General features: G+C 37.7%; 1 protein-coding gene across 7 annotated transcripts in view; it reads right to left on the bottom strand.

Annotated features, from left to right (window-relative positions):
* RNF38 (ring finger protein 38) overlaps window positions 1-19,567 on the bottom strand; it is a 115,053-nt gene that overhangs the window by 63,653 nt on the left and 31,833 nt on the right. For 4 of the 7 annotated variants that reach the window (XM_085302097.1, XM_085302100.1, XM_085302096.1 and 1 more), the window contains exon 1: window positions 9,786-9,963. The exons of the other annotated variants lie outside the window; for them this stretch is intronic. In XM_085302097.1, coding sequence (XP_085158223.1) covers window positions 9,786-9,963 — 178 coding nt within the window. Of the gene's footprint in view, window positions 1-9,785; window positions 9,964-19,567 lie in introns of those variants that run through there. 7 annotated transcript variants of the gene reach the window in all.

Raw genomic sequence — 19,567 nt, 5'->3', positions numbered from 1 at the left:
GAGGCCTGCATACTGAAACAGGCCACTAAGCTTCACAAGTAAGATTGTTTATCTGCAAGTTAATCCTGAAGTAAGGCTTTTTTACTTCAGATTTCTGCTGTTTCTCTGTAAGTCTGCACAAATACTTCTACTTTAAAGACCACTGTATTCCAATGTAATTAATTTAAATGAACAAATACATACCAGACTGCTGACTCCAGGAACAGTCCACAGATTTTCCCTCACAATACTATGTGAATGTAATCTGGTTCATCTACTTCTTTCCAGTGTGTGTACAGAAACCTGCGGTAACCTCCTACTCACCTGGTCAGGGAATCACTATGGCCAAGCTGCTAAATCCCTTTCTCTGGGTTAACATCAGAGCATGTCAGCTCCATCTTTTACAGTAAAGAGTAGCAGCAACTACCATTTTAGGTGGATTTGGTAATCCAGAGGCTCAACCACACTGTTTCATCCTTGGTTGAATTTGATTTTGATCTGACCTTCCTGCCCCTGTTTCCTATGAAGTGGAGCTACCACTTTAGCAGTCATCCTATTTCACCCTAYCAGGTTCCAATCTGCACATTTTTAAAATTAAGCAAGTATCTATGTTAAAATTTGTGCCACTTCCATGCAAAAATGTCCAAGAGATTCAACCTAAAAATAACACGCTTTCCTATATATGCAGGAGTTTGCAACTCGTTATTTTGAAAGATCTATGAAGATTTTTGCATTGCTAAGGTTCAAAAGTCCACTCTCTCTCTGATCTCATGAAGAGCAGCTCCGGTCTTGAGACTGAAGTGTTTTATTTCTTTCAGCTTTTTTCACTTCACCCTATCCTCCCCCTTCACAAAAACTATCTGAGAGATTTGTTTGAATTAAATTGTTACTATGCTATAAAGTTAGATATCTAGTACTACATCAGAAGATCTTTCCCCCTTGACTGAGGTATTACTACCTAAGCAAAGATTTTTAATGAGCATATAAAAAGCTTTATTACCAAATTATTATAAGCATTTCTACAGAAGCTTTATATGCCCAAGTTCTACTCACCAGCATGCCTAGGGCAAATAATCAGATTTTATCAGACTTCAAATAAAATCAACAACCCCTCTCTCAACGTGTAAACAATTGTTGAAATCAAAAAGTGTTATAGACTAAAGAATTTACATTTACTTTTAAAAATTCTGTCTATATTCACTGTGAAAATCCCCATGAAAATTAGATTATTGAACATGCTGAACACAGATGTTTTCAACCTTCTTCATATAACGAGGTTATATGAAAAGTATCAAAATACACAAGAAGTCAGTCGTTACCATCAGCTCCTTTCATTTCAAATATTTTTCAAAATTCTATTTGGCTGTAAGTGTAAAACTAGTATTTTAAAGTTTGCTTTTTCATATCTTTATAGGATACATATGAAAGTGCAAATGACAAAAACTACACAGCACAGCATCAACAAAATCTGTTAGATGGTTTGTAGTTAGAGGCGTAGTTAGAGGAAAACCAACTACATAAGGCAGCAATGTCTGTGTCAGACAAGCTACCTAACCTTAGGACAAAAGTAGGAAGTCACCTTCTATTCTGAGGACAACCTCACAGAGTTTCACTAAGAAGCATCTTCCTAAAGTGACATCATATATGAAGTTCTAATATATTAAAAGGATATTGTAAAAAATGATATTATAACTATGTGGCTATTAACAGGTAGATTTCATTGAAGATCTATTTTTGAATAGAAATTTAAAAGCCATTTCTTGAATTTTTATATAACATGACAGTGTTTATAGATCACTCCCACTTGCTTTGTCACTCTATAGTAAAACTTCCTTCAAGTACTGCAAAAAATGTATTTAACATACATTGCTTATAAATAAAAGCTGTTCAAAGGAATATGTCTGACAGATAGACCAAAATATTAGACCATTCCACTTTCACTATGTCAGGATTTTAAAAGAATTTCAGCATTCTTTTGCATTCTCCTATCTCTGACGAATTGGGTTCACAACATAACGCTGTTTTGGGGCTAATGCAAGCATTAAACACAGAAGATTTTTAGTAGCCTGAGGAGCACATTTGCAGCAGCAAGCCCTGAGTCAAACAACCAAGTAAATCTCCAGGGAAACTCAGAGTGGACTATGTAATCATTTAACATGACATCAACTTATCTGCAAAAGGCAACAAATAAAAGTGCCTGTGTGATTACTGATAGAAGATGTATGAACCTGATCCTCACCAGCTGCTCTCTGGGAACACAGAAACAGCACTGAACGCACATGCCAACCTTCAAGTGAGGGAAGGAAAACAGGCAGTTTTCCAAAAACATACTTATTTCAACAGCTGGTTGTTTATGTTTCTAAAGAGGTGAGCTACCTGTACATTTAGGTATATCCCTTTGCAGAAAACTTCTGCACTGTGGGAGAAAAGGACTACAGAYACAAAGAGGATTTTCCTGCTGGACTGCAGTCAGGTACTTGGACCAAACCAGCAGCACAGGGGTCAGTTCCTCCTGCCTGAAAATTCATTCTACTGAAATCTTTTCGAGTAGAGAAATCAAAGGACAAAGCGGAACAAAGTCCTTCTGAAGCTATTTTCTAAAGAGCTGACATCAACTTAAATTGCTGCTTGAAACATAACCTGCTTCTAAAATAGAGCACAAAAACATACCACTTCTTCATAGCTGTATTACAGGACTCCTATGAGATTTACTTAGACAGAAACTGATACTTTGAGGAAGACCTGCCCAGAGCAGCATCTCCAGCTCTGTACAGATTCTGGCCACTGCAGCCTCTCGGTTTGGAGTTTATTGCATGATTGCCTTGATGTTCCCTGGTGGCTATTTCCTCAGGCACAAGCCCAGGCTAGGAGGAAGTCTCTAGCTGTGGGGATCTCACCCCATTGGACTTCACATCCACATATGTAGCTCCAGAGTGAGGAAAAACCTCCATTTAAGTAGATACATAGTTGAGTGTATCCACTATCAAAAACGCAACCCTCAGATCCAAAGTGCAGGAATGCTCCTTAAGGTAAAGCCCCTCCACCAGGGAATTCAGTACCAACCTAATGCGGAAGGAAACTTTCTTCCTCTTCTTGTCATCTTACAAAAGGAGTCTAACGGCTGTCCAAAAGCCTCAAAGATATGCACACACAGTTATCTGAAAGCATGTGTAAATAGCTATAAAGGGAAAGAAAGTACATATTCTAGTAAATAAAGGCCAGCTTTTGCTGAAAGGAAATCAATTCCACAAGGAAAAAAAAATCACATAGTCACATAAAGTCACATAGTTTTTTAGAAAAATCTTTTTTCATCTCATCATGAACTTCAATTTTTGTCATCAGCTATGTGTGAACCCAAGAGAGAGTGGCAGACAAACATCCAGAACAACCACAACAAAACCAAGATATGAGGAGACAAGAGCACATGGAGTGCTTAAGAGTACTCTATTTCCATCCTTGTAGGACTTCGTATTAATGTCTTTGAAATTTCAGCTGTCTCAGCTTCTGACCCACTTGAAGTAGGTTATTTTTCAAAAGCTAAAAAGCTACCTGAAATTTCCAGCTATTCTTAATAGCTTATATTCTTAATAACAGCTACTTGTTATTAATTTTCTTTAAATTCATCTTCTTTTATGAATCTCATTAAGATGCTGAAAAATTAAAGACTGCTTATGCATACTGTCTGGGAACTTCTTTTTGAATGGAATAAATGAAGTGTTTTCTTTGACTTAAACTTACTGCCATTTTTTTATCACTACAACAAAAAACAAGAACAGATGCGCAGTTTCATGCATTAAGCTCTAAAYCTTAGCTTCTTGCTTCCTGGCTTTTCATGCTCAATGTCCTTGGCCTGTCTGCTTTTTTATGGCACTACCTGCCAAACCAGCAAACCCACCGTTAATTCACACACAGATCTTTCACAGATAATCCAAGCTCTCCCACACAGGCAGCCTGGATGAAGAGAAAGCCTACATTCAGACTTCAGTAATAAAATTTGCTAGTACTGTCTGACTCATGCAGCCTTTAACACAGATAGGAAATAAGAGATCTGAAGCATGCATTTCTGAGTAACTTTTTCCAGTTTCCTACTTATATCGTGAAACAATGTCAGTGAAACTTTGAGACCAACATTTTAAAGATCCCTCATTTATTTTTCCTTTTACTACATGTTCAGTCTAGCCACAAGCTAAAGACCACTGATGAAGCACTGCTTACTTAAAGGCTGACTTTGCAGATACCAGTTTTAAACAGGACAAATTCTGAAAGTGTGTTTGTTTAGAGGTACATGACCAAGCCATCTCTAGCAAGTTATTTTAAGTAAAAGCAAAAGCTCTCTCAGGATGACTTATCTCCTAAAATAGAAACACCTGAATACAGTTAAAATTGATCTCACTCCACAGGGACCAAAATTAAGTAGCACTTTGTTAGCATGTATGAACTTCTCCCAATCCCAATCTCCTTGCAGTCAATGAAATGCTTAGTATTGCAACTTGCATTAATAATCAGTGGGAGTGACTTACCTGGACAAAATGGAAAAGTTATTTCATGGCCCATCAAACATAAATGAACTTTATCTCTTCCTCCAATTAGTGAGCATCTGCCCCAGTCTTGTTTCCAATGCTCATTTTCAGTATTTTAGCTCTTTTTCTTCTTATTACATCTGCAATAAGGCCATCAGCAACCAAAGACTACCTCTCCAGTTAGAGATTTTAATTACATGATATTACATTATTCCTCCCATTTTGGATAAATCCTGTCTCAAATTGATCAGCTTTCCATAGAGAACTTTCCTGAAGAACATCATCTTTCTCCATCAGAACTATGAGTATTATTGTGAGGAACAAGGCAAAGATTCTGAGAAAGTAAGAGCTGGTGATCAGGACAGTTGAACACTGTTCTGGAAAACAGGATTCTGCTTTTTTGGAGTGATTTTCAGAAAGAAAATTACCCCATATTTTATCGTTCAACAGTTCTACATCAATTTATTGTGTATCTCACAATGCAATAGTGCAGTTAGCTCCAGCTCTTTCTTCCTAATGTGGCTTTTAACACCCAGATGCATTGCCATGCTCTTCATCTCATCTCAGCCTTCCTTTCCCAGCTGTTCTTCTAATCATTTTTGCCCAGGCAATGCCACTGCTCCCACTCTCTCTCAGCATCGAGATCCCACTGGTTCTTGTCCATACTCTACTCGGACCAAAAAGCTTTCTCTTCCAAACTCTAGTCCAAGAAGCGAGCAAAAGGTGTACAAACTCCCTAATTTTGGCTCCAGTGTCAATAGGAGACACATAGTTGCAGCCTGTAAATCATCCAGCATCCAGGTAAGCAGAAATCACCATTTTCATTGCTTTCATTTTCTGACATTTCTACATTATGATTTCTTTTCCTATGATTTTGATTTTTAATGACTCTTCTTCACTCTAATTGAAATGGATTTCTGTAGGGAATTGAGCCACAACAGTGACACAAGAATCCAGGCCTCTGCCAAATTTTAAATCCCAAGAGCATAGTGCATAGCTTGAAATTTTCTCATAAATAAATACACCAAGGACCTTACTGAATGGGGCATAATACATACCTGTCTTTCCTGCACCTTGGAGATAGCAGAACATTTTTGCTGAAGTCTTTCCAAATGTTCCACTGGAAAATTTCCATCTGACAAGTCACAATTCAGAAAGAAACCCCCAAAACTATGAATAATTGAACATGATATCGTAGAGGGAACTATTGCAATCTTACCAGCTCAACTATCAGGAATTCAAACACGGTATACTTAAGCTACACACAGAACTTCTTTTTTCAGTAATACCAAGCTCTTATTTGTAGGAGCCTCAGCTTCTAATTTAATTTCAAAGTTAAAAGATCAAACAAATTACATTAAACAAATTAAACTACCTTTCCATCCTATCTCACCACATCTGTTTGAAAAGGTCATCATTTAATGTATGTGCCACCAAGCACTGTGTCCTGCCACTCCAGAGTGTTTGGTTCTTCAATGCTATATCCTCCTTTGCTTTGAGAGCAGATGCATCGATTTACATTGTCCAGCAATACTGAAAAGCTAAAAAGAACCTCTGAACAGAGGCTACAAAAAAAGCCATATGCATTATGATGGTGGTGAGAACAGATCAGGATTAAGCAGGCTATTTTTTTGCCGTCAGCAAAAATCCTGTGCCACACTACTGAATAGCAGTATGGTATGTTTCAGTATGTTTAAAGCACCCTCTGTTTTTCTGTGCTATCACTTTTTCTATTTTAAAATACCCAAACTCTTTCGCCTGTCTTTTCTACTTCTAAAGATTACCAAGTCTTAACTGGTTTATTAAATGTTAACACAGGCACTCCGTGGACATATGTACAATATCCAAATTAGCAACCTGTCAACTATAGAATGGGTTAATTTTGTAAACTGGAGCAAATGAAGAAAATAAACAAACACTTTATGTTTTCATTTATTTTGCTATTACTGAATATCAGAAATTCTAGTAAGGGCACTCTCAAAATTTTTTACCTAAGATTCTCAAAAATATCCGAAGAATGGATAGTTTGTCTAAATCACATCTTATTCTACTGCTGGCCCATAACAAATCTTTCAGTAAGGAGTATGGAAGAGCAGTACTCAGGTTTTTCTTCTTCTGGCATAGCCATGTCCAACCATTTTCTGGGCCGCTTGGTCTTTTCTAACAAAGATGATGGCAGCATTTTGTATGCTCAAATCTTCCCCTCTGATAAGCTTTGCATCTTCCAAAGCTCACTTTCAGTATGTTTTTTTTTTTCTAATTTTTCTTTTTTAGCAGAAAGAAATCTGTTTTTGCAGAGAGCATATTAAAAAAGAAAAAAGAAAAAAAAAACTCTGACCATGCTTTATCAACTGTATCTTTCTCCACTCTTGCAAACATTCTTAATTTAAGCAGTTAAAGACATGCAGGATGTGAAAGCTGGAATGTAACACAGGAGCAATGCCACAAATGAACAGTCTGAGTTTTCATTCACTTCATAGTTATTTGGAATTAACTGGCTTCTCAGAACTTGCAATCAGTACAGTGAAAATCCACCAGAGATTTTATATATCCTTCTGCCAATTGTCTAATGAATGCTGGTTGCATCCATTCATCTAACTTGCAAATTTGGAGTCAAGTGGTCCAATATTTGCATTACTGAAATCATCAGGGGGWCAATAGCAAGGCTAAAAGAAAGATTCTGTTTGTTTCTACAAGGTATGCAGCACACGAACAGGTTCTTGTTAGCTCAAACCATGCAGAAGAAGTCCTCCATCTAGACAACTCCTGACATACACAGTCAACTACATAGCTCCACTTTTTGGCCTGAATATTCAACTTTCCAGGATTTTAAAAGCGTTGAGTACTATGGCGTTCCGAAGACAGCATCTCCTTTCCAAACTCTTTCTTAAGAAAGCAAGCAATGTGCAGAATAATGGAATCACATAGTAATAGTAACTCTAAAGAAAAAAGATGGACCAAAATTAAAGCTGTTTGTTCAAACTGGATATCAATCTCTGACCTAAAAAACAGTTTTCAAACATCACAACTCTGCTAGCAAAAAAAGTCAAGACATAATTTTATATTAAGAAACTGGATTTAAACAGAATCCAAAGTATTCAAAAATTATTTGAAATTGCAGAAATTTATATAAAAGTCTAAGTTCTTTACAAAAAGAAAAAAATATATTTGCCCTAAAGTATGTAAATCAGCCAAGTGTCTGAAGGAAGTTCTTGGCTAAACAAATGAAAACACAATTGCACTTATGGTCCTCTTTCAACAGTAGTAGATTCTCCCTGCCCCACCCTCCTTGATGAAACAAGAATAATTTCTCATTTCAGTTTAACAGTTTATTCAGTCAAAGTTAAGAAATTTATCATGAATTGTAGAAGAAAAGAGGCTAGTTTTCCTAAATTAGGAAAGGAAGGCAAAGTGCAAATGCTGACTAAATCACTAGTTCTAAAGAATATTGCACAGAGAGCATAGGCAATTAAATTCACAAATTCCCAACATATCTTTCTTTGTTTCTATTTTCCTAATTTTCCTTCCTTTTTTCAGCATACTGACATATCAACTTATCTTACTATTAAAAAACTTGTCTAAATTTAATTCCATTACAGTTCTACTCAACAGCAGCCTAGCACCAATTATGAGGTAAAAACTAATCTAATCAAGGAAAAAAATAATGGTCCAACAACATAAAACACAGAACATGAGAAACCAATAAAATGCTAGCTACATAAATTGTTTATGAATGCCAGTAAATAATCTCCTTCCTTAAAAAAAAAAAGAAAAAAAAGAAAAGAAAGAAAAAGCAACAAATTTAGTACAAAAGCTAGGTTTAGCTGGAAATATTCCAGTTGCTGGCTAATGAAAATCACATTATTGAATGTTAAAAGTGAAAGTTTTAACCAAAAGTTAAACAGAAAACTCAGATTCAAATAGTTTTCCTATTTAGCAATTTGAACCAATTAAAATCAACTTTAGCTAATTTTTAGGTTAAGGCCTAGCTGTCTGGTGATTTGAGGGCTTTGTTGGGTTTTTTTTTTTTTTTTTTTTTGCTCATTTCTTGAAAGGTGGGAATAAAATGTGCACAAATTGGTCTTTGTTGCTAATGGCTTGCCAGTTGTACACAAAGAATATTCTCTGGTTTTAGTCCCTCATTCTTTATGCTTCAGTTAGTTATCAATTCTAAAATGTTTATCTACTAGTTAACAGGCTGACTGACTACTCTACAGTCTATAGATAGAAATATTATGAAAAGAACAATTTAAACTATTATTTATTTCTTAAGAATCAAAAGTGAGTTCAGTACAGGGAAGATTCTGATCCTTGATTTCTGATCCTGAAAGAACACATCCTCTTTGATTATAAAATTATAACTTAGAAAATTTTACTAACAAATGAATTTCCCAGTATAGTTATGTCCCTTGATGTAATTAATATAGTCATTATCATGAAAAAATAGAATGAAAGCCAATTAAGCACCAGCAGAGCTGAAATACCTCATTCGCAAAATGTGCATAATGCAGGGTTTCCCTGTGAACGCCCCCCGGCTCAAGCAGGTTCACCTAACCAGGCAGGTTATCATATGTCAGGCAGAATGCGAAGTGCCTTCAGCTACCAAACAAGAGAATAAAAATCCTAAAAGGATGACAGTGAGTCCTCTCCTCTCCTCTCCTCTCCTCTCCTCTCCTCTCCTCTCCTCAACTGATTATTCTCTTGCCTACTTGATGGTGTGAAATACTGGTGGAGCTGTGTGAATACAATGCATACACTGACACAGATGATAATTTTAAGATTATAACACTACTAACAGCTTAAAACGGTGAGACAATATGTGTAATTTTTTTAGAGTATTTTCTTCCACAAAAGAATCCCCAGGTTAGAGGCAGTTTTTACATATGAGACTGAGGCAGTTCATATACTGGCAATGCTTTTGGCTATATAAACTGCTTCAGCGCGATGGGGACTTGGTTTCCTAATGTTACCAGTGAACTCCTACCAGCTGGGCCCTGTGACACAACACCATGGTGCTCCCCTTAACCATGGAACAATGTGCGTGGATGGTCCCAGGCCAACTGCTCCCCCCACGGGCTTCTGGATGCAAAGGCACACAGAGAGTATACACATTATGCTAAGCTTCACCCATGCTTCTGCAGAACTGTCCCAGAAAGCTCCAGGAAAAAACAGAAAAGCTCTGCAAAAGCCATGCTACCTGCAGCTGTACTCTAAGTATCAGCTAAAGATTTAGGTTCCCATCAAAATACCTGCTTGCAAAACAAGTCACACAGACGCTTCACCTACCTGAAATCACTGGGATCTTTGAACAACATCTGCAGCARGAGCTGAATTGAAAGCAAAATACATGTGCACATGCTAACATGACACGAGACCCAGTGCAGAAGTCCAGCCTCACTGAAATTGCTTGGGAGCATACATCGACCAAGTCCTGCAGGAAGCCACTGGACAATCGCAGCTCCATCTGTACTGACAAACAGGAGGTGCATGTGTATGTATAAAAATATATCCAACTGGGGATAAAATAAATCCCCAGGATGTTTCTCTTGACGTAAGTAACAAGTAAACATTCAAGTAAAATTTTAATAGTGTGTACATATAATGGAAACAAATTAGATCACATTACGGAATTAATAACCCAGAAATTATTATATAAACAAATCACAGCTATAGGAACCACAGACACTAGCCAACACCATTAAATCCACTTAGGTTTAATTGGGGCTCTTATAAATCAAAATAAAATCATTTTTTCAAAATAAGAAATAAACAGAAAACAACTAAATGGCAGCCACATTTCCTTGGGCTATAGCCAGGAGCACCAAATTTCAACTGTCTGCAGTATGTTTTTACCACAAAGCAATAATTGCTGCTATGGATGAGATTATAATGGAAAGGGATAGAAATTTTTAACTACAGTACTACTAATGGGAACAGCTTTTATCATGGGTCAAGAGGCTGATAATCCTATTCTGAGGTTAATAAACAAATATCTTTCCTCTCTCTTTCCAAAGTAGTCTTAAAAAAAAAAAGAAAGAAAGAAAAGAAACCCTTCTCCCAGTAGCTCCTGTCTACTTTCAGGCATTACTTTGCAGAGTTACTGCCAACTGTTTCATATTAGAAATGGGGCATTAACAGCAGCAAAACAGGAAGAATCAAGAAGTACTCTGACAGCTTCAAGTTCTACAGTGGCTTTTAAACAGGAACTAAAAAAAGACACATATATATTTTTATATATTATATATATATTAATTATATATATAAAGTTCAGTTCTATCTCTCATTTTACTGACTGACCTGGTTTCAGACTTTTTGCCTTGTATGGTTTCTATATCAAAATATAAATGAAATCCTTATTGGAACAAAATGCTGAAAAGGATCCTTATTTTGAAAAAAAACTCATTCTGTTAAGTAAAGTGTCACGTCATTTTTAGTCTTATTTGCTYATTGTGCAATTAAAGAATCATAAAGGTGCCTTTAAAGAATAATAGAAGTGCATATATATTCACACCAGCACAGCAGTAGTATTCAAAGATCTCACCCTGAGGCAAGCAGGAGTATGAGGAGTATATAATTTTGGGACAGTCCTCTGGCATAATGGGTGCAGACCACAATTTATTTGTCCAGATAAGAATGGTACTGCCAGCAGCCAAYACTATAATGCCAAGCAAGCATTAAATGGTAACGACAGATCAACATCGAGGTAAGATACAAGGTTTCCTTATGAACTGCCTGCGCCCTGCAACAGCTCTTCATCAACACCATGAGCAGGATATCATGTCAGATGTTTCCTTGGCGCTTCARATGGGTAGCCAAAGCAAAAGTAGTGAAAATAACCCTTTACCACAACAGATATGGATGAAAAACTGTCACTGAAGTATCAAGACATGGCCCAGTCACTTCAAATTTCAGGCAAGTCAAAACCAATTATTGATGGAACTGAGGCACCTGAAATTCTTCAAGCGTTGCCACTGTCAGAAATCTAATGTGAGCCAAAGGCTTTCAATCTCTGCCAAACTGTGACAAACACAAGCAACCCAGCTCCATTCAGCATGCACAAGAGTAACACCATTGCTTCAAATGAACATAAAAACGTCAAGAACAAAGTTAAAGGTGTCAAGCAGCCAGCAGATCCAAGAAACTAAACGCACAGTGTTAAATGTACAAAATAGCTAGGATAAGGATGTGAAGACTTTGGCAAAGGAGATATCAGCAGATACAAAGGCAGAAAGTAGTCAGAGAGAATGGACACAGGATATTAGGCTTCCTGCTTTTTTCTTTCCTAGCAACATCAGTGAAGGGAACACATCAACCTGTTCAGTTAAAATACTTTGTCAACTCACATCGTCTCCAGGAAGGGAGATTTTGACTCATCATTGAATGAAGAACTAGTGGACAGYAGTAGAAAGTTAACAATTCAGTGACAGGAACCTCAAAAGTCTGTCTAAAAATGCATGCAGCTTAGGAAAGGCAAGAGGCAYGAGAGCTCTGCATGCAGTCACAGCATTACAGCCTGAGTGGAATAAGTGAAACGTGGTGGGACAGCTCTTCTGATTGAGTGGTACGATGGAGGGACAGAAGCTCTTCTGGAGAAGCAAGCAGGCAAGATGAGGAGGGCGGGTTGCCTTCTATGGAAAGAACCAGTTTCAATATATGAAACTCTTTCACACCATTGACTGAAAGATAGAGMTTGTGTGTTAGTGTCAGAGAGGAGTCCAGTAAGGGTAGCATGTGGGAATGTGTTACAGACTTCCCAAGTGGATAAAGCACTCTTTATACTACTTGAGGAAAGATTTTCATCAGAGCCTTGCTGGACAATTTCTGGAAAGAATACTTTCTTGATACGGCTATTGGATGGGCTAAATGAGGTGATGCACAGCTGGATCACATATTTTCTAACAGGGGATTACTCCTCAAGGCTGTGACAATTAGTGGCAGCTTTGATGGTAGTGACCAAGGCATAGAAGAGATCAAGACTTGGGGAGCAGTGAGCAAAGCAACTAGCAGAGCAGAGACCATGGACTTCAGGAGWGTAGACTTCAGCTTATTCAGGGAAGTGGAAAGTGGGATCCCATGTGCAGCAGATCTGAAGGTTAAAGAATCTCAGTAAAGCTGGCAGGTCTTTAAGGATATTTTCCAACCAAGCAGACGCATCAGGAAGATGATGCATCTTCCTGCATCAACCAGGATGCATCAGCCAAGAAAAGAACTTATGGTGGAGCTTCACTGCAAAAAGGTAACATACAGGAACTGAAACCAAGGGCTACAAAGATGCAGCCATGGGCTRCAAAGCAGGAATATAGAAACATACCCAAACATGCAAGGATAGTGTCAGAAAAAACAAAGTTCAACTGCAGTTAAGACTTGCAAGCTTGCCTTGACTGAGACTTTACTGCTACATTAGCAGTAAAAGGCTGAGCATGGAAAATGTAGGACTGTCACTGAGATCAGTCAACATTTGCTTCAGTATGGCCCTGAATCTTTGCATACAAGTRTTCCTCATCAGAAATTTCCTCCTTCCACATGCAGTCACTAACCAGCAGAACTGATGACAGAGAAAGGTAACTATCTCAAGACTACTGCTTATCTTGCATTTTGACATTTTAAGCTTATGGTGAAACTTAATCTCTAAAACTCCTTCCTTGATACTTGTCCCATTAATGTCATTGCAGTTTTGCTTAAAAGAATATGTTCAAGGCAGCATCAAGATTTAAGATCTAGCTAAATTCTTCCTTAGCCATCTCTTATGAAAGAGATCTCCGGTAGGATGCATACACTTTTGACCCTTAAACCTCCTCTTTTTTCCCTCCATARCTTAGAAAATGTATTAGAAATTAAAATTTGGCTGCTTACTCCTTCAACTAACAGGTATGTAAAATTCAGATCTTAGGTGATAGGCTCCTTCAAGAGAAGATATCTGGTCACAGTTTGGAATCAAGTTAACTTAGTATTAAGCATTCAAAGTGTGAGGCTGCATCTGGAGTACTATGGTCAGTTCTGGGCTCCCCAGTAGAAGAATGACATGGAGCTAGTTAACGGTGGATAGCATGTCTGAGCATAAGCTAGCAATGTGTCCTTGTGACCAATGGTATCCTGGTACACATTAGGAAAAGAGTTGCCAGCAGATCGAGGGCGGTGGTCCTTTACCTCTATTCAGCCCTGGTGAGGCTGCTAAGATGATGAGAGGACTGGAGCAACTCTCATGTGAGGAAGGGCTAAGAGAGTTGGGTCTCTCTTCAGCCTGGAGAAGAGAAGGTTGGGGGAGGGGGTCTTATCAATATGTATAAATTCTGAAGGTAGAGTGTCAAGAGGACAGGACCAGACTCCTTCCAGTGATGCCTGGATGAAAAGGCACAAACTGAAACACAGGAAGCTCTGTCTGAAAATGAGGAAAAACTTCTTTACTGTCAGGGTGACTCATCACTGGAACAGGTTGCTCAGAGAGGTTGTGGAGTCTTCATCCTCAGAGATGTTCAAAAGCTGTCTGGACATGATCTTGGGCAAGGTACTCTAGACGCCCCTGTTGAGCAGGGAGGTTAGACTAGATGACCTCCAGAGGTGCCTATCAACSTCAACCATTCTGTGATTGTGTGATTAATGCAGTTAATTTTTGTACCATACCATCTTTGACCATTTGCTTTTTCTGACCTTGTGCAAGTAAGCCTTTCTTCATCACAAAGGGAAAAAAGGAGGCCTGAGAGGGGACAATTTTTCTCACATTAGCATACATAGCACCAAAGAAAAAGCCTAGGAGCTTACTAGATCCAGGCGTAGGTGTATTAATCAATGCAACGGAAACTGGACATCAAAGCAGGAAATGAAACCCCTACGTACTCCAACTGAGGAAGACTAGATACTGGGAACTATTCTTAACCTTCCTGTTTCTCTCAGAAAAGGAAAAACAATTTGCATTTAGACCTCAGAGCAACATCTCCATTGCATACTCAAATGCAAGAAGGAACAAGGAGATTTTGTACAAATAAAACCAGAAACATCTTCCCCAGCAATGTACAGCTTCATTTAAACCATGACTACTAGCATTACAATGGTTACTGAGGAGAAGAGTTATGTACTATAAATCAATAAATCACTGAAAAGTAGAGAATGGTAATTTAACAATTTGTTCTTCCCCAAGCAATATGATTTCCAATTTTCATGGGGGATGCACAACTACAGAAACATAAACCAAGGACTGCAGGACTTTTTGCCGGGTTTCGCAAAGAAAGAAAGGCTAGAAATTAACCCCAAATTTGGCAAACAAGAAAAGCTAATCTAAGAGGAAGTCTAACAGGGTTTCCATAAGAAATTAATTATCTGGGAAGGCAAAGAATCACCTACACAAAAGCTAACATGGTAACCAAAAACAGTAACTGTCAACATTGAAGAGCAATAACAGGGTTCACGTTTTCAATAAGGTAATAGACTTAGCCAAAAAGCTGGAAATTTTTTCTTCGTATTAATACCTGAAACAGATGAGTAACAGATGAGTTCATTTACCTGAAGTAAATGAATGCTGCACCTCTGCTAGATCGCTCTCCAATTCAAAGTTTCCCTGATCAATATAGACTAGTTCAGTAACAGAAAGATTGCCCGATCTTKCAAATTCCTCCACCCACACCACCACACAGGGATCAACAAGAAATATTCTGCATAAAACACCTTGTGCACATATGGAAGAAAGAAAAAACAACACACCTGCCTTTTCAGAGAACTTGCTGGTAGTTGGAAGCACACAGCAGAAAAGACTTGCAAGGAGGGGAAAAATGTGATGTTAATTACTAAAATATGAAGGCAAAATAAGGGCAAAAATTGATCCAATCTAGTTTCTGAAAGATATATTCTAGTTGGCTCTATAATGCAGAACTCAAAACTTTTATGCAACAGTTATGTCAGAAAGACTTTGTCTCCATAGCAAAGTTGAAAGAAGAAGCTATCCTRAAATTGGTTTCAGGATCTATATACACTGATACAGATTATTTTACATTTATTAAAGAAGTCATCTACTCCAGAACAAGTTATATGAACCCACACAGATGCCATGATGTATTTTAAAGCTTGCTATATCCCTTTGTCAAGACAAGCCCACCTGAACCTTTGCTGGAGGAAATGGACTTTGCAACCGAGGAGTTGGAGGCTGAGAGTTTAGCTTCAGAGTGTGAGCACAGAAACTCTTAAAATTGTTTCCTCAAAGGTGAGTCATATTTCTATTGGAATATTCTTGTAAGCATTCTTTGCTGTGTGGGACTTCTTTTTCTTAATGGGAAAAGTAGGTGAGGGTGGAGATTTAAAGTGTATTACCCAAAGAAATGAATTAGAATGAAAATAGAAAAAAAATCCTCTCCACACCTTAAACAAACAACTTCTCGACCTTCCCCCAAAACAAATAAAAATTTTTCTCTTCCTTCACCTTATGCTGCTCTACCCTGCAYTCTTCACCCCACTAACCGGGCAGATAGAGTTCCTACAGATATCTCATCAGTTTTCCCTTTTGTTTGTTTGCTTGCTTTCATCTTCTATGTTTTTATTTTCACTCCTCTTTGGAATTGTAACTTACTTTTCCCCACCTTTCTCTTATTTTGCCTCTGGATCTGAGACACGCAGAGGCAGTGGTGACAACAGGGGCATATGTAGATGGTAGCTATTGTGTCCAATATAAATAATGCCACGTTAGCTGCCCTTCTGATCCTCAGATCAGGCACTGTGAGGATTTCTTTGCTTTTGATGCTCTTTTGCCTTCTACCTTCCCAAGTGCTGTAATGTCAAAACTAATTTCCAATGTCCCTCTACTTGAGTAACATGTTTTCTTTTTTTCTAGTGTGTCAATTGCAACGTTTTACAGCTCYTAAAGCCTTTGCATTTTTTGTTCAAGTCCTCTTTTTATTATCTTTTTTTAAAAAACTTGACATCTTCAATCTATCAGGAAACAGGAAAAATAATTTTAGTTTCTGCCCAAATYTTGAGTGTGAGATTTTTTGTATGCTCTCTCATGAAGTTAGTAACYATCCCATGGGTTGGTAAGTTATTTTGCATGTTGGAATGGTGCAGAGTTATATATTGTTCTCATTAATTAGGAAAAGTCTTGCTTCTTATTAGCAGAGCTTGCTAYACAGGGAAAAACACTTCTAAAAGAAAAATTTGTCCATGGAGACTTGAGTAAGCTGGGCAGTATTGAAAATTTCTTTCAAGACTATCTAAGGATTAAATGTGCTTGACGGTAGTAATTCAGTGCTGCAGTTCAAAATACTATTGTTTTTATTTGAGGACCATGCCACCTAAAAAGTACAGGAGGAGAAGTGCAGTTTATTATGTAATTTTTGCTTGCATGAGGAGTTCACACTAGCTACAGAGTAGTTAAGTTAGCACCCTTCCCAAAAGGCTACTGGGCAAGTTTTAGAAATGTAGTAGTGAATTCTGATACTTTTTTTTAATGGAAGGTGTTAGATATTCCCAGAGTACCAGTAAAACAACTTTTGTTACTTCAGGCATATGCTCCCTGTGCACACAGTGCGGAAGAAGATTGAATGACTGACTGGCCCGTATTCTCCAGGGACTGTAAAAGCTGTGAGTGAAGGAAACTARCCAAACGCAGACCCACAGTTCTTTAAAGGCAGCTTGCAGGCTAAAGCACAATTGGGTCAGGCTAAAGCTCTACACGCTCCATTGAGAGCTCATTCTTTTACAGCCACAGATACTATATGCCAAAAGAAAAGCAGCAATTTCAAAAAGTCTTACTMTGAACACTACTCTGTAAGCAGCAGCCTGTCAAGGAACTTGTAGAAAAAACATCCTTTTTAGGGTAGAAAGTGTCCTAYATTTTGCAGCACATAATGGGTGACTCACTGCAGGGTTTAAAGCAGTTCTTCAAAAACTGAACAAAATTCTGAGCTATATACATATATAGTGTGTATCTGTATATATTTACATATTCAATGTATATATAGTATGCATACAGTATAGTATAGTACATATAGTATTTACTATCTATAATTTGTATAGTGTGTAGAGATAMTGTGTGGGGATGCATATATTACATACATGCACACACTCATTATAAACTATGTAGAGAGTATATTATATGCTGCGTAGACTAGCCTAAACCAATCACAAGGTCCAAACAATCTTCCTAAGATGGTTTGGCAACTTAATTGCTGTTTAGAAAAGGCAAGACACTTCTTTAGTCAGGCTGATATGCTTCTGCTTGCAACACCTATACAAGTCTCTGACGCGCTTGTCAACTGAACCTCCACAAAGAAGGGYATTGTTATAAAGGAATAAAGAATAAAAACTCCAATCCATGCCCTTGGCTAGCTGAACCATCCTCTGCAGTTCACTGAATGTAGCGTTGCTATTACAAATGACTATTACAGCACAGAATGTGCAAATACTTACAGATGCTACACAGAAACTTACATAGCCTTCAGCCCATTTATCAAAAACCAGCTGTTCTCACTTCCTAGCAAGTGATTTTATACATATAAATAAATAAATAAATATATATATATATATACACACACATATATATATGGTTGTGCATGTGTATCAATCTATACACATATCAATCAAACTACGAAAAAGTGAGACTGTACACACTATATTTTAATTAATGATGCTTTCAGTAAGTTCCCTGCTAAACATTCTCGCTCAGCTGCTGAAAGTGGGACTTCTCTTTTGAATTTATTTTATGACTATTGTAAAACACCACACAATATCTTAAGAAAAGAAAGAAGGGAACTGGACCTGAGGCTGGAGAGGATGTGTTCTCAGTGTGGAGATAGCCTCCCAGGGAAGTGCAAACTGCATCTCTTTGTGCTCAAACCCTCAGCTTCTGCAGGGCAGAAGGTAAATGGCACTTTTCACCAGCTGCTGGCTTGTCCAGTTTACGAAGTATTCTGAATGCCCTTCGCAGAGCAGCTCTGTCACAGCAGAATTTGCCAAGACATTCACAGGGATTCCCAGTGAATGGATTCACTGTGATTCCATTTGTACTTATCTCTGTCAGCCAGTACGAAGACTGACAAATGAAATCAGTTATATTAATTTTAATCTGTTCCTGCTAATCTGTTTTAGCAGAAGTACTCAGATGCTAGAACATTAATGCTGATATACATAGCAGACAGAAGTATTTGGATTGCCTGTTTTGGAAGCACAAAGAAAYGCAGAATTTGGGAGTTTTCTTTTTCTTTTGTTTTCTTTCTTTTTCTTTTTTTTTTAAGACTATTTCAAAGATGTCTCTATGACCGGCACAACTCAGTGCTGCATCTGAATACCAGTGAACCAAGCAGACACCAAGGTATGGTACTTCCACAGCAATTCTGCTCTAGCTGTGAGGAAGTATTTGCAGCTGGACAGCCTATATATCTCTACAGTGTGTATATTTAATAGGCACTCTTAAGGACCATGGGAAATTCTACGTTTTGTAGTGTTTTGCATACCTTCTAATCTAAAAGCTGATCATTTGCCAAGCAAATTGAGGCCTAATGACAGACCTGAGTCCCACTTATTCCTTCATATTGCAACAAAAAAGCCAAGTGCATGTGTGCCCATACATACGCATGTGCAGAGAAGACAAATACCTCTGCATTTTCTAACAAGGCTCACAGAAGCTAGGTTTTCTGATTTATTTCTTCCATGGGAATGCAATGTTATAGGTATGACTTTTTAAACAACAAATGAAGATTCCTAATGCTCAGCTTCATTCAGAGATCATCTTCATATATATGGAGTCGCAGCTCAAGAAATCTGCCAGTACAGGAAGAATGACCAAGAGACAAAGCAGAGGGAAAGGAAAAGATCCTATTACACTAGATACTAGTGTTGTAGGTAACACAAGCATTCTTGCAAACCAAATCAACCCTTTCTGAACAGAACTCCCCAATTTCATAAAAACAGTGTAAGAGAGGGATGGTATGGTGTTCATCTAAATATAATAAGAAAAAAAAAAACATGAACAGTTTTATGACCAACTAAAGCAGCAATACCTTTCAAGCAATTCTTTAAGTATTACCGCACCGATTTCACAGATAAAGCACAGATAAAGCATCAGCTTTTTTTTTTTTTTTTTTTTTTTT

This window comes from Rhea americana, unplaced genomic scaffold (assembly GCF_003343005.1).
Source record: "Rhea americana isolate MKP2758 unplaced genomic scaffold, rheAme1 scaffold_186, whole genome shotgun sequence".
In the NCBI taxonomy this organism is placed as follows: Eukaryota; Metazoa; Chordata; class Aves; order Rheiformes; family Rheidae; genus Rhea; species Rhea americana.
Note: the sequence above shows the minus strand (reverse complement) of the source record. Positions and strands in the feature narration are given on the sequence as shown.